Source organism: Triplophysa dalaica, chromosome 21, assembly GCF_015846415.1.
Source record: "Triplophysa dalaica isolate WHDGS20190420 chromosome 21, ASM1584641v1, whole genome shotgun sequence".
NCBI lineage: Eukaryota > Metazoa > Chordata > Actinopteri > Cypriniformes > Nemacheilidae > Triplophysa > Triplophysa dalaica.
This window is the reverse complement of record NC_079562.1, coordinates 14,395,118-14,409,828: the sequence shown is the minus strand read 5'-3', so window position 1 is coordinate 14,409,828 and position 14,711 is coordinate 14,395,118. Positions and strand designations below refer to the sequence as shown.

Genomic DNA, 14,711 nt, shown 5'->3' with positions numbered 1-14,711 from the left:
TTATAAATGGCTCTGTAAACTATAGGCATCCATATGTTATCAACGACATTGCGCATTTTTTTTTAACTAAACCATAAAAATAAGACCATGAGACAGTACTTTAACAAACTATTTTAACAGTTACGAGAGCTTTAATCGATTCTGCAGCTTCCGTTCCGCTTTCTTGTACCTACACGGAAGGAATATTATGGCCCACAGAATGCGGAACTTTTAGTTTGTTGACAGTACAGACAGCCAATGAAAATGTATTTTTATTAGCACGTGTAAACACGCGAACCAATCAAATTTAATAACAAATCCCTGGGACGTTTTCACGTGGAAACTGCAACGCGTGAGCGGCATGGATGACCGTCAAAACATCATTCCGCACGACAGCCGTATTTTACGCTAAACTGTTTAGAAAAATGCACTTTATTAGATGTTGGAGAAGAAGTGCCGCTGTCATAACTTCGAGAAGGTAAGTTCAAACGTGCTTATGTCTATTAACAAAAAGTTTTAAAAGATAACTTCATCACTGCTTACTGCATATTTCTTGTATGTGTAACCGTATGTTTGTTTATGTGTATTGATATGTTTACCTCTTCGGTATCCACAGGTGAACACACAGTATCTGCAAATATAGATGTATTTCTGTATAATTGTCTTTTCATATTTTCTTCACATATTATGTCATATTTTTGTCTTACTTTTATTATTAGGTTGGATCTTGTATTTAAATGTGACCACTGGAAGTATCAATTACTAAATACCATGTGTGTGCAAATATTAATTATGTCTTTTTTGTCTTGACAGGTCATTTGCAGTTAAAAGGCAATTGTGTTCTGTTGGGTCAGAGGATGACACTGTTTTTGCCATGTCGTCGGGTCAAGGCAGGTGTGGGGTGGCGGTGGTCCGGGTCAGTGGTCCGGCATCAGCGCTCGCTGTCTGCAGTTTGACCCGGCGTCTCCCCGCAGCTCGCACCGCCAGCCTCCGCAGCATCATACATCCCCAAACCAAAGAGTTGCTGGACCGCGGGCTTGTCCTCTGGTTTCCAGGTCTGATGTCAAGTTTTAAATAGCCAAACCCCATTTATCACACAGATTTGTTATTTCATCAGATTATTTTATACCATTTAAGAATGTTGACAGAAATGTGATGATGATTTGGAACCAGTCTTAAGATCACAATGGATATTCGGGTAACATTAGTAACACTTAATATTTAACAGAGGATTCATGAATTTACATTTAAATGCTAACATGTTAGGCAGTTTTGTGTACTCACTTTATTTACCATTTTCATGAAATGGTATTGGTGAGAGTTACTAAAATACTCAGATACTGTCTTGCTCTTTTAGGTCCTCGTAGTTTTACAGGGGAAGACAGCGCTGAGTTTCACATTCATGGGGGTCCTGCTGTTATAAATGGAGTGTTACAAGCACTTGGTATGTCCAGCCTTTCCTTTCTCAAATTTATATATTCAATTTGGTTGATAATTTGTTCAATTATATATTTAGTATATCTGCAGTGTGCAAAGCAGTTTTACAGAAAATATTTTATGCAAAAGTGTGATATATTGATGATTTAAAATAATGGTATAAAAAAAGAGAAACATGCATTGGATAATAATTAATTTTTCTTGGGCATGAAGATGACAGCAAATATATATTTTGTACATTTTGGCACTAGGTGGCAGCATTTGTCTTGTTCTTAAAAATATCATGATTTCATTTCACCCTGTAGATCAGAAGTTAACATTGTTGCAGTTGAAATAAACGTGTAGTTGTGTTAAGTTTTACTGAATCAAACTGAAACAAGAACGTAAAGTTACACCTCGTCTGCATTCAGGGACTTTACCAGGGCTGCGGCCTGCAGAGGCAGGCGAGTTTACCCGACGGGCTTTCTTTGCTGGAAAATTGGACCTTACTGAAGTCGAGGGTCTGGGTGACCTGATTCACGCAGAGACAGAAGCTCAAAGACGACAGGCTCTCAGACAGATGGCGGGAGACCTGGGCCGAGTCTATCAAGACTGGAGAGAACGTCTAAAGCGAGTAAGAGGAGCATTGATCAGGACTTGATGTAAAAAAAAATATGATTTGTTTTATCTCTGATTAAGAACCAAAATTAAAGCTCAGATTCACATATTTGAATGACATCACAAAACCCTGTTAAAAAAAACAGCATGTGCTGGTTAGGTATGTTTTGAAGCGTGGTTTTGAAGCCTGTTTTTTCAACAGGGAACATTGTGCACCACAGACAGACGTAGCATGTGCGTGTTGCGAAATATGTTCATAGAAACGAAATTACATTATCATGTCAGTAAAAGACATCTGATTTAAACGAACAGGAAATTCCAGGAAGTTGTTGACACTGCACTTGTAAGTGTGGATTGTTCAGAGATTTGTATGCTTGATGTCTGTTAAGGGTTAGAGGCCTGATAAGGTGATGCAAGAATCCAAGTGTTAAAATCGATTCATCCTCGGTCACCATTGTGGTCAATATCAAAATTTAGATTTGGTCTGTGATAAAACTGTCCATGTGTGGCGCACACTTTTTCATGACATAACATTCTCAGGTAATTGGGTATACAGATTCACATCATACAGAAAACGCCTCGGTTATGGGAAGAGCTTGATTTCTTTTTGGCATGAGGCTGAATTGGCTGTTAATGTGAATTGGCTGGCAGAGGAACACTTGTGTGTTTATGATGAGAAGGGTTATTCTTTTTATCTGAGGTCTTTTATATAAATCCAGCAATCGCTGCTCGATTGGACATCTTAAACAGCTTGTGTGCCATCTATTGTTCGTGTGTGAGAGCGTGCCGATTGCTCGAGTCGCTGAGGAGCAGAGAGCAGGAGAGGAAATCCTGAGCAGGGTGTATGCCAAGCTGTCATCGCTCCGAGGAGGTGTGATGTTGGCTGCTAAAAGAATCATTTCTTTGAGAAAAGTAGAAGAGATTAGCAAAGAAAAGTTAATAAGGTCTTCTGACGGATACAAATCATTTTTGTAGTTTGGCTTGCATTCATTACACATTATGTTGCATGGATAGAACCACAATGCAGCAGTTGGGGAAAAAAAGAGTAAAGAAGAGTTGTTTTCAGTTTATACATCCATAAACAACTTTGGAAAATGGCCATTTCTGAAATATAAATATAAATGATTGTAAATTCAGTGGAGTGGATTTTCACAGAGCAGCTCTTAGCTAAGAAATGCGTACAGTTCGTTGAATGATGATTAATTTCTTGTTGTTGTGTGTTCTTTTCTACAGTGCTTGGCACATGTTGAAGCATTCATCGACTTCAGTGAAGATGAACTCATAGAGGACGGGATCTTAACGGACGGTATGTCTCCTCGTACACATCAGTTATAGCACTGAATGATTCCCACAATATGTAGAGACTTCTTTATGTATCAAATGTTACATAAAACAACAACTAGTCAAATTAAAGGGATAGTTCCCCCCCAAAATGAGAATTCTGTAAACCCTCAGATTGTTTCAAACCTGTATAAATGTCTTTGTTCTGTTGAACACAAAGAAAGATAATTGGATGAATGTTAGCAATTGTCAGTCCTGGGACATCATCCACTAACAAAGTAGAAAAGAATATTGTATAAACTGTATATTCTATTTTTTTGTACTGTTTAACACAAAAGGATATATTTTTGAAGAATTAAGGAAAACAAACAGTTCTGGGGCACTTTTTACTAACGTCTAATGTTCATCAGAACAAAGAACTGTGTTTTCATTTAAGTATGAAATTACATTTGACAGAATTTTCATTTTTGGGGGAACTATCCCTTTAAATCCACTTAAGACCTGTTGCAAAGGTTGTACAGCCCTTGTTTTTAAGTTTTAGGAGCTTGCAGGCAGGAATTCTTTGTCATCAGTGCTGTCTGATGAATTTTTTGTTTAATTCCCCTGCCATCAAATGACCCATTTTCTGCCAGATGTTTGGGTGTTGTATTAAATTATAGTCTTTTTCTTTTGGGAATTGAGCGATTTCATTGTGCGTCAAGGAACAAGCTTGTCACAGGCATCTACTTCCTCTGAGAATTACAGTATAACACAAAAAATATATTTTGGCTTTGTGTCCGAGTCAATGAGGGTCAGTCTTGTCTGTTGACGAACATTCTTCAAAATATCTTTTTCATGTTGTGCAGAAAAAATTCATACAGGTTCGGAATGACATAAGGGGAAATGATGAATTAATTCTCATTTTTGATAAAATTATGGAAACCTCATCTTAATGTAAGCATTTGCACTTTAGTTTACAAAATGTAAAATTGTGATATAAATGATTGATAAATCTGTATTGAGCTGTAGTTTTTGTGTGCACTAGTGGATACAGGTGTTTGTCAGCTTCAGACAGAGATGGGAAATCACCTGTCAGACCAGCGCAGAGGAGAGCGTCTGCGCAGCGGTGTTCAGGTGGTCATTGCTGGAAGCACCAACGCAGGGAAGAGCAGCCTGCTCAACATGCTCAGTAAGATCTAACATACGTACTGTCATCAAACATTTGATTTAAAAAAATATGTTGGATGTGCAGGACCAGCCCAGCCTCTGTTGGTGCCCTAGGAAAGATTTTAGATTGCGCCCCTACTATACAAAATAAATTAATAAATTAATAAAAATATCTGAAAATTAAAAAAGAAAAGAAAAATTCATATATTTTTTTAAATAACATGAATTGTTAAAAGGAAGTAAATAAATAACAACAAAAAAATATTTGTAATAAAAATGTTGCTAATTAGGTACTCATTGTTTGAAAATAACGCTTAAAATACAATAAAACTTTCTCATTAATACTGTTGTAGAAAAATAGAGCTCATAAAACAAATATTTGATTATTATTATTTTTATGAGAAAGGTCAATAAGCAAGTTTTTTTTACATTTTGTAAAGCTCTGCATAAATGCTGTAGGGATACAAATTAAAAGATTATTGTATTGTTTTGGAATTTCTTAAATAAATGGCTTGACCTAGTCACAGTGCCAGCAACATGTTTTGCAGTTCATTTAGTTGATAGCAGTCAAAAACAGCACGCAGTGTCAGTGTTGCCTGTAAAATGGTTCTAAACAAGCATGCTGATCCGAGGGGGATTCGAACTTAAAACGAATAATGAGACCAGAATGGGAATCAGGTGCTTGAACCACAAGGTCACAGTATACATTTACATTTAGGCATTTGGCAGACGCTTTTATCCAAAGCAACTTACATTGCTTTATCCTATACATTTTACATAGGTACTTGCAATCCCCTGGGATCGAACCCGTTGTTAACGCAATGTTCTTACCACTGAGCTACAGGTATAACATAAGTAATTGGGGAATTTCTTGAAGTTGTGGAGTGAAATTTCCCTGCACAGACCACACTAGGTGGTCTCCGTTACACATGCATAATTACTACGTTAAGATTATCCATAATAGTTATTCATAATCGCATCATGATGCAAGAAGCTGTACTTCTATACATTACACTTGTATTTTCCATTATCACACTTAAATTTAGATTATGTTCATATTCATAATTTTTTTTTTATTATATGATTGCCAGACTGTGTCTTTAGTTTTAATTTCAGCTGTATATTTTTACTTTTTTTACTTTTATACCTCTACCTTTTTTATACTTTTTTTTATATTTCCTGTAGCTCAGTAGTAAGAGCATTGCGTAAACAACGCAAGGATGTTGGTTTGATCCCAGGGGATTACACGTACTTAGAAAACAAAAAATGTATAGGAAAAATGCAATGTAAGTCACTTTGGATAAAAGCGTCTGCCAAATGCATTAATGTAAAATGTAAATATATTGTCAGTGTAAAACGTAGTCATGAAAAATAAATGTAAATGGAGGTTTGGAACAACATAAGGGCATGATAAGGATAACAAAAGTCATATTTAGTTACTTATTTTATTAATTTAGTAAATGAAATAAACAGTCACAAGAAAACAATTAGTCTAATGCTAAAATTGATGAATGTTAGCTTAGAAAACCTATTCTAAATGTTGGAAGAAATTTAGACTTTAGTAGTTTTTAAGGCTTATCCCCAACAAGCAAACATAATAACCCCCTAAGGGTGATACACAACCATGATCAGTCTGTGGTTATATTTAATCGAAATACTGTATTTTGACGACATAAAACTGATTGAAACTGATTTTAGGGTCAAAAGTGTATCATTGTCTTATGGCAGGAGGTTAGTTTATGTGGTAAATGCATCTTAATACACGCATACACTCGTGAGCTGAGACCCCGAGACCTTCAGTGACGTTTAACTCTGACCTCTGACCTCCAGTAGCTGAGGGGGATGTGTGGATATTGTGAACTTCCTGCCCTGAATTACCCTACATTCATCAGCTCTGTGATTGTTTGGGCTCTGGCTTGCACTGCTGTGAGCTCTGCTGGAATATGATGTCACTTCTTGTACAGTGTAAATTGAGATAAAAATGGAGATAAAATAATGCTGAATGCTACATTCTGAATTAGATTTAAATTATTTTTCCCTTGAGGATTGAGCGAAATGACAAACAGCCTAAAAGTCAGTTTTATAACTACTGCCGGAGGTTCACACAAAGAGCACTTGAATGAAACTGGCCTCTTCCTTCCAACGCACATGTGGAAATATAGTTTAATACCTGAATGTACAAGGACAGCAGAAAATAGAACATGTCGACGGTTCAACACTGAAATAATTTGTCAAAGTTTCATCTGCAGAACGGAGCACTGGTGTATTGTGCTGATATATGCACAGTTATTTTGGTTCAGTGCTTGGCAGCAGTTCAGGAGAGTAAAAGACAAACGTTTGCAAAAGTTTGGTGTTTTACTCAAGTTATTGGGTTCTTGATCATATCTGACATTCTGACATAGATTGTCCTTAAAGGGATAGCTCACCCAAAAATTAAACTTTTGTACGTCATTTATTCACCCTCATGTTATCTCAAACCCATATGACTTTCTTTGTTCTTCAGAACACAAAATAAGATGATTTGAAAAATGTTGGTAACCAAACAACATTGAGCACCATTGACTTCCATTGCAGGGACACAAAACCACAGAGACATTTCTCAAAATATAATGTATAATATTTTGTATTTCGACATTGAGGGTGAATTAATGATGACTTTGAGTCAAATATCCTCCTTAAATCTTCCTGTTATAGTAAATTAAACATGTGAGTTTTATATTAATTTATATATTTATTGTGAATTTTGAATATCTATGTAAAATACACGAAAGTCAGAACTTGAGCAGTTGCTGTTGGCTCTGACCTGCAGTAACAGAGGTCATTGCTCTCTTTCTTTTGTTTTTAAGTGTTATTTTAGGCCAGATCTTTACAGAGATGTTTCCTACAGATATTTTCACCCAAAAAGAAAACAACATGTATACATGCCTGCATATGTACTTACTTACTGTAGCTATTTGTCTTAAGCCAGAGATTTTACAGGATGTGAACTTTGTGTTGTTTTTGTGTGCTTGCAATCACAACACCTTAAATATAGTAAAGCATTTGCCCACTCCTATAGAAGAGAAGAGAGCTGGCAGTGATATAGTGCATGCCTTCCTGTGTTATACATACAGTCTTATTTATGTTTCCTTGCATCTCTAATGTGTCGACTTTCCATTGGTTATTCTCTCTTGCCGCCTCTTTAAGATGTGAAAGTACAAGAACAAAATGTCTCATGGCCCCCAAGAAACTCAAATAAAAAAATTAATTAGTTTAACATATGAGTTTGTAATAGGTATAACATAGTAACTTAGTAACATAACACATGTATAAATTATCACTTTAATTGTGTGCAATATTAAATCTGTATATTTTTTATTCACTGGACATTTTTTAATCTAATTTTAAATCTGTAGATTTTGTTGAGTGTAAATTATTAAATCTCACTTAAAATCTGTAATTTTTTTATTGACAGTAAAATTTAACATTATTGACTGTACATTTATCATCTCATTTAAAATCTGCAAATTTTATTGACTGTACATTCTAAAATCTAATTTATAATCTGTAATTTTTGATTGACTGTAAACTTTAACGTCTCATTTTAAATCTACATTTTATTGACTGTAAATTTTCAAACCTCGTTTTAAATCAGTAAATTGAATTGACTGTAAATGTTAACATCTCATTTAAAAAAATATATTGACTGTAAATTTTAACATCGCATTTAAAATCTGTACATTTTATTGACTGTAAATTTTAAAATCTGTAAAACAATTGACTATAAAACCTTTATTTATTTCTGTTTGAATGTATTTAAATTCCTCAGCAGTTTTGTTCTTGAAGAGATTTATGTGATCATTCTTTTTTCACATACTATTCTATACCTTTGTGACTTTCCTATGAAATACTGAAGAAAAGCATCATAAAGAATCATAGTCAATATGACATATCAGATGTAAATCTGACCTTAACGTCTGCACACACAAGCACAAGAATGATGGATCAAGAGTGCTTGGTCTCATTTTTATAATTGTTTTTCCAGATTAAACAAAATATATGAAAACTTTATCAACTATTGGAATTGTAAATCAAAAATAAGTGTCGTCATCATCATAATTAAAACCATCTAATGTGGGCATCTTCTCTCATCCCATAGCTCAGCGTCCCGCTGCCATAGTGTCTCCTACAGCAGGAACCACCAGAGATGTGGTGGAGGTTCCTCTAGACATCGGGGGCTATCCTGTGCTGCTGAGCGACACGGCAGGACTGCGGGACACCACAGACAGCGTGGAGCAGGAGGGCGTCCGGCGCGCCAGGCAGAGGTGGGTATTTAGGGATGTGTGTGGGAAAAGCAAAGGAGAATAAACAGTGAAGCGTTTTTTGCTAACATTCCGACATTGCCATCCTAAAAATGACTCTCAGAGGGGAAATATCTCTCTAGATTTTGCTGTATTGAGGAAGCGATCCGTTTGTTCACAGATTAAGATCTAGGTGCGTGTAAGAGTTTTCAAGAATGATGAATAAACAAACGGTTATACAATATGCACGTGTCATGTAATATTTATAGAAAAACTGTAGTTTAATGTACATATACAATGTCACATGAAAAATGACATAACAAGATATTACAAAGTTCATAAGTTATAAGTTGCCCATGCATGTATTAGACACGTAAAATTGCTAAAATTAAAGTTTCTGAACAAAAGATGCATTCTATCTAAAAGCGAATGCGAACCCAGACCTGCCTGAAACGCCTTGTGTAACCACACCATGGCGAATGTACGTCACTTCGTAACATGACTTGACTAAAACCGCCCAAATCTAATTTTATTTACAACACTGTTCCAGAACAGTACAATCCGAATATTCAAGTTTGTGCAGCGCATTTCAACGAAGATTGCATCCCGAACCTGGGAGAGATCAAGACCCACTATGCACGAATGCTTTGGTTAAAAACTTGGGCATCCTGATTCAGATTTGCAGCCTGTAAGTATATTTTCATTGTAAAAGACTTATGGACTAACACGAGTTGAGTTTATCCTGTGTTTGTAGCCCATGTTGTCTTTTTGTGTGATATGCAAATGCAATCACGCGCGCAATGTGAAAAAAGAAAACATAGGTTTTTTTAGTCAGTAATAATGTTCCAACTAGAGGCAACAGATATTATGTTTATAATGTCTTTTTATTTAGTATTTATTTTGGGTTTATTGTCTTTGTTGAGTCGCGATGAGACGTGGCGTAACACTGGTTGATCAAGAAGGGCCAAAGCGCTCACGTTATTTATTAACTTACCATTACCTGATGTAATGCGATCTTGTTTCTATTTCACACAAACTCTGTATGATGTATATGGTTGTTTGTTTATTGTCTTTATAACATCGTATATAAAAGGTAAAACAGTTAGCTATAGTTTTTAACTATTTAACATAATATTTTTTTTAATAAAATAAATAAATCCTGTACATCCTGCTCAAGTCGAGCTGGCAAAGTTGGTATATCGCTTAATCATCTTCATTTTCCAGATCAGATTCGGGCTCGTATTGATATGAGGAAGTACCGATGACATTTTATCACTTGTTAGTACAATTGATTTGACACCTGATGTTCCATATATAGTAAGAGGCGTTACATTTCCGTCACTCGCTTGCAGTATTCGACCAATCACTACGCACTGGTTAACTGGCCAATCATAGCACACCTCGCTTTTCAGCGCAATGAGCTTTGTAATAATCTGCACATTTCAGAGAGGCGGGGCAAAGAGGAGATACAAACATGCACGGTATGTGGAAAATATAGCTGTTTTTAACCTTTTAACCTAATAACTAGCTTTCCTGTAGTTCATTGGTAAGAGCAATGCGTTAACAACGCAAGATTGTGGGTTCAATCCCATGGTATAACACATACCTATGTATAAATGTATAGGATAATGCAATGTAAGTTGCTTTGGATAAAAGCGTCTGACAAATGCGTAAATGTTATATTCGTTTTGGCCGTGTCATGTGATCCCTTTAAAAAATAAAGGTGGCATTTTAATGAAGAGTTGCATAAACATACTTTACAAACAAACCAAATCACAAAAGGTTTATATTAACATTTTAGCGTATTAAATGCCCCATAAGAGATACCGTGCCCTCCACTATTATTGGCACCCTTGGTAAATATGAGCAAAGAAGGCTGTAAAAATAAATCTGCATTGTTGCTCATTTTGATCTTTTATTCAAAAAAAATTCATTGAAGGAAAACAATTCGAAGTAGGGAATTTTTTTTTCTTCTATACATGTTGGCCACAATTATTGGCACGCTTGTATTTAATACACTCCACAACCTCAATTTATAAGAAAAAAAGTGTTTTTTTCAGTCTGATGAGGTTTGAGAATCCATTGAGAGTCATCTAAATCCATTCCTTCATAAAGAATTTCTCTTATTATTATTCTCTTAATTTAATCTTGTGATATTGCTGCCATTTCATTTCAAATGGCCATAGATCCCAGTCCTGGTTGAAGTTCCAGTATGGCAGATTAATATGGTGTAGTGTATTTTTGCATGAGAGCAGAAGATTGTTTCTTGAACAGTATTCCAAACAACAGTTTTCCTTTATTTTTATTAAATGATTTCGGACACTTAAATTCAACTAATTTATTATACTCAATCTGTGATCTTTGAAAAGTCTTTGGCCACTCAAAATATTCTCTTTGCTGTGCATTTACATTTAGTCATTTAGCAGACGCTTTTATCCAAAGCGATTTACAAAGAGTTTAGGGAATAAGCGATAAATCATACAGGAGCAATAATACAATAGGTGCTAATACAAAGTTACTAGTTTCAACAAAAGATAGACCTCTACCTGTTGAGAGAAAGAGAGCTAGTCCAGCTGGAGCGGTTTGATAGCCTTTGCAGAAAGACCAGCAAGGAGAGCATTGCAGTAGTCCAGTCTTGAGATTACCAGGGCCTGGAGTAGGAGTTGTGCCACATCCTCAGTGAGATAGGGTCTGACCTTCCTAATGTTGAATAAGGTATATCGGCATGACTGCGTTGTCTTTGCAATATGATCATTGAATTACAGCTGTTCATCAAATATGACTCCAGAGGTTCCTGGCTGTTTTGGAAGGAGTGATTGTGGTATTGTCAATTTGGATGGTGAGATCGTGTTGCACCTTGGGGTGTGCCGGAAACACAAGTAGTTCTGTCTTGGAAGGGTTCAGCTGGAGGTGATGCTCTTTCATCCAAGCTGAGATGTCTTCTAGGCAGGCTATAATGCGAGCTGCTACAGTGGTATCGTCTGGGTGAAACGAGATGTAGATCTGGGTGTCATCACCATTACAGTGATATGAGAAGCCGTGTGCCCGTATGATGGGTCCCAAGGATGTCGTGTAGATGTAAATAAGCACCGGTCCAAGCACCGATCCCTGAGGGACCCAGTGATCATGTGGTGAGCAGTGGACAGCGAGCCCCTCCATGACACCCTGAAGGATCTGCCAGAAAGGTAGGATTTGAACCAGCGGAGAGGAGACCTTGAGATTCCTAGAGATGACAGGGTTGCTAGCAGTATCTGGTAATTGACAGTGTCAAACGCTAGGATAGGTCTCGCAGAGTCAGGATTGAGGATTAAGAGACCGCCATGGCTAGCAGCAGTGCTTCTGTGACAGATAGCAGTGCAGTCTCAGTAATCTGGTTTGTTTTTTTAGCCTGAAGTGCTTTTAAGTGCAAAACTATAATGTCTAGCTAAAATAAGCGTCTAACGGCAACTTAATGTGACTTCAGTAACTTAGCACCCAACGGAAGAAGCACTAACACCTTAGCACTCAGTCAACAAGTCATTAAATAAACAAGCTCAAATAGTCTTCACTCACAACAGGCAACAGTACAGTTCAACAGTTAAAATAAGGTAACAGGGTAAATTGCAGACAACGCACTACTGCAGACTTCTGATGTCTTCTTAATTGAATTAAGACAATGTAGACACGCATTCAATTTCAGGCACATTTGCAACATCTTTCCAGTCCTTTACAACTTCTTAATTTTTGCCCTGATCTTGGAAATGGGAATTTTTATTGTTTCAACAATTTCCTTTTAAATCCACTTTCTATTTTGTTTAGCTAAAAAATATTTTGCGGTTGCTGTATTCTTTGGTTTTACCCATTGTTATGATTGATTAAGGGGGTTTGGGCTTTGTGTTACTTAATATTATTCTCCTGTGAAACAAAAAGTCGTGACTGGAGATCATTATGATTCTAGTCACCTTGGTGGGCTCGGAAAATGTAAATATTAATGGGAATATACTTGGGAGATATTGTACTCATAAGAATTTCTAGGGGTGCCAATAATTGTGACCAGGGTAAATAAGAAACTTTTTTTCATAATGTGATATTTCCTCTACTTCAAATTGTTTAACTTGAATGAAATGTTGGGATTTTGTAGATTTTTTTGAAATAACAAAATCTAAACAAGAAACAATGCAGATTTATTTTTACAGCCTTTGCTCATATTTACCAAGGGTGCCAATAATAGTGGAGGGCACTGTAGATTGTTTAACATGAACACAAAATATCCTGAGAGATTGTTCTGATATAACTACACCTGTGTTTTTTTATCCTACCACAACAAGAAAAAAGTCCTCGCAACATTTTTTTTCGAATTAAAGTTTGATTAATATTTGTCAAGTTGGGCAATAAAATTCACACATCTTTATTGTGTGACTTAAGTGTCCAAAGAGGCTGGTTCAGGGAGTGGTCACACGTCTTTTGTTAGTGTTGTTTCTGCCGGGTCAAAGGTCATCAGATGTTGATCGGCTTCAGGAAACAGGTTTAAGAAATGAGCATCCTCTGTTGTCCGCAGGGTGGAGCAGGCAGATCTCACTCTGGCGGTCGTCGACTTGACACAACTTCCCTCGGAGCCTGGACTGGTATCCGTCTTCCTAAGAGGGCACTTGAGGAGTATCCTGGAGCAAACATCTGACAGGCAGCAGTGTATCCCGATCCTCAACAAAAGTGACCTCATCTCCACCGAGCAAAACCACAGCATCCGAGCCGTGCTCGAGAAGGATGGAGATGTTGCTCATTTCAGTTTTTTGTCATGCCATACTAGAGATGGGTTGGAGGAACTTCTTACTCTATTACAAGATAGATTGAAGACATTGTGAGTTGTACTAAGCGCCCCCGGAAAACGTATGTTAGACAGATTGTAATTTTAAATTTATGACACTTTCCTCCATTTTCTTCCATCTGAGGTGTGGCGATCCATTGGCTGGCAGCCCAAGTCTGACTCAGACACGTCACAGGACTCACTTACAGAAGTGCACAGAGGCACTACACCAGTATCATCAGTACAGAGATGTAGATCTGGTGCTGGCGGCTGAAGGCCTTCGTCTGGGTCTTTCCAGTCTGGGGAGGATCACCGGTAGAATTGGTGCAGAGGAAATTCTTGATGTGATTTTCAAAGACTTTTGTATTGGGAAATAAAATAGGTTAAGTATGAATGTCAACAGCTACTCAATTTTGTGTTGTTTATTCTAACAAATAGCAAATCTGACCGTTTATAACTTGCAAACCGTCAACATAAGACATTGCAAATGGGAGGCATAATGTCAAATCTCAGCTTTTCTTCCAAAACAATTACATTTCCTCCCACTGTCCCTATTCAATGGTATGACTTCACACCAACCTTGGCATGAGGAGACCTTATTTGTTTGGTAACAGACTGTGGTGACGTTCTCATCAAACAGTGTGTTCTCCCCTGTTCTGCTCTACTGCCCGTGTAGGAAGGGAGATGTTCAGAAACGCTCCCCACGGCTCTTTGTTCTGCTGTCAATCGCACATTCATTAAAATATTTATGTGAGTTTGTTGCTGAACTCTTCACCCGTTTGACGCATCGGGACGCGAGGCACTGCTCGCAGCGTGCTGTACCTTTAGTCTTCCTTTCATTCATGACGCTGTTGTTTCTGCTGATTACAGGTTAAAAGGGTTCATAAATCTCCTTGGCCTTTGGTGTACTGTAAGGGGGTAGGTGAAGAGGCCATCATGTTTAGGAAGAACAGCCTTGGGTCATGCAAAATCTGTTAGAATGTTAATTTAATTTTGATTTGATCATCTTTTAGAAATTAAAAAGAACCGTAATTTGTAGAGATTAAAGGTTTGTGCATCGTGTATTTTAATATTTAACAAATTAATGTTGAGCACTAACCGTACTGTAGAGCATATTTTTGGAGTAATTGCTTTATTTATTTTGTATAGTTGCTTTTACTAATTGTACAGCTTAAATCAATTTTTGGGTGTTTATGTTTAAGAGAAGT

At 36.9% G+C, this 14,711-nt stretch overlaps 1 protein-coding gene across 1 annotated transcript; it reads left to right on the top strand.

Annotated features, from left to right (window-relative positions):
- Positions 1-224: 224 nt before the first annotated feature.
- On the top strand, positions 225-13,909 carry gtpbp3 (GTP binding protein 3, mitochondrial). Its single transcript, XM_056734089.1, has 9 exons — positions 225-457; positions 793-1,034; positions 1,337-1,423; positions 1,827-2,029; positions 3,247-3,319; positions 4,319-4,462; positions 8,579-8,744; positions 13,258-13,557; positions 13,649-13,909. Exons 1-9 carry the CDS (start codon positions 345-347, stop codon positions 13,878-13,880), a joined length of 1,560 nt encoding a protein of 519 aa, XP_056590067.1. The 5' UTR covers positions 225-344; the 3' UTR covers positions 13,881-13,909.
- The last annotated feature ends 802 nt before the right edge of the window (positions 13,910-14,711 follow it).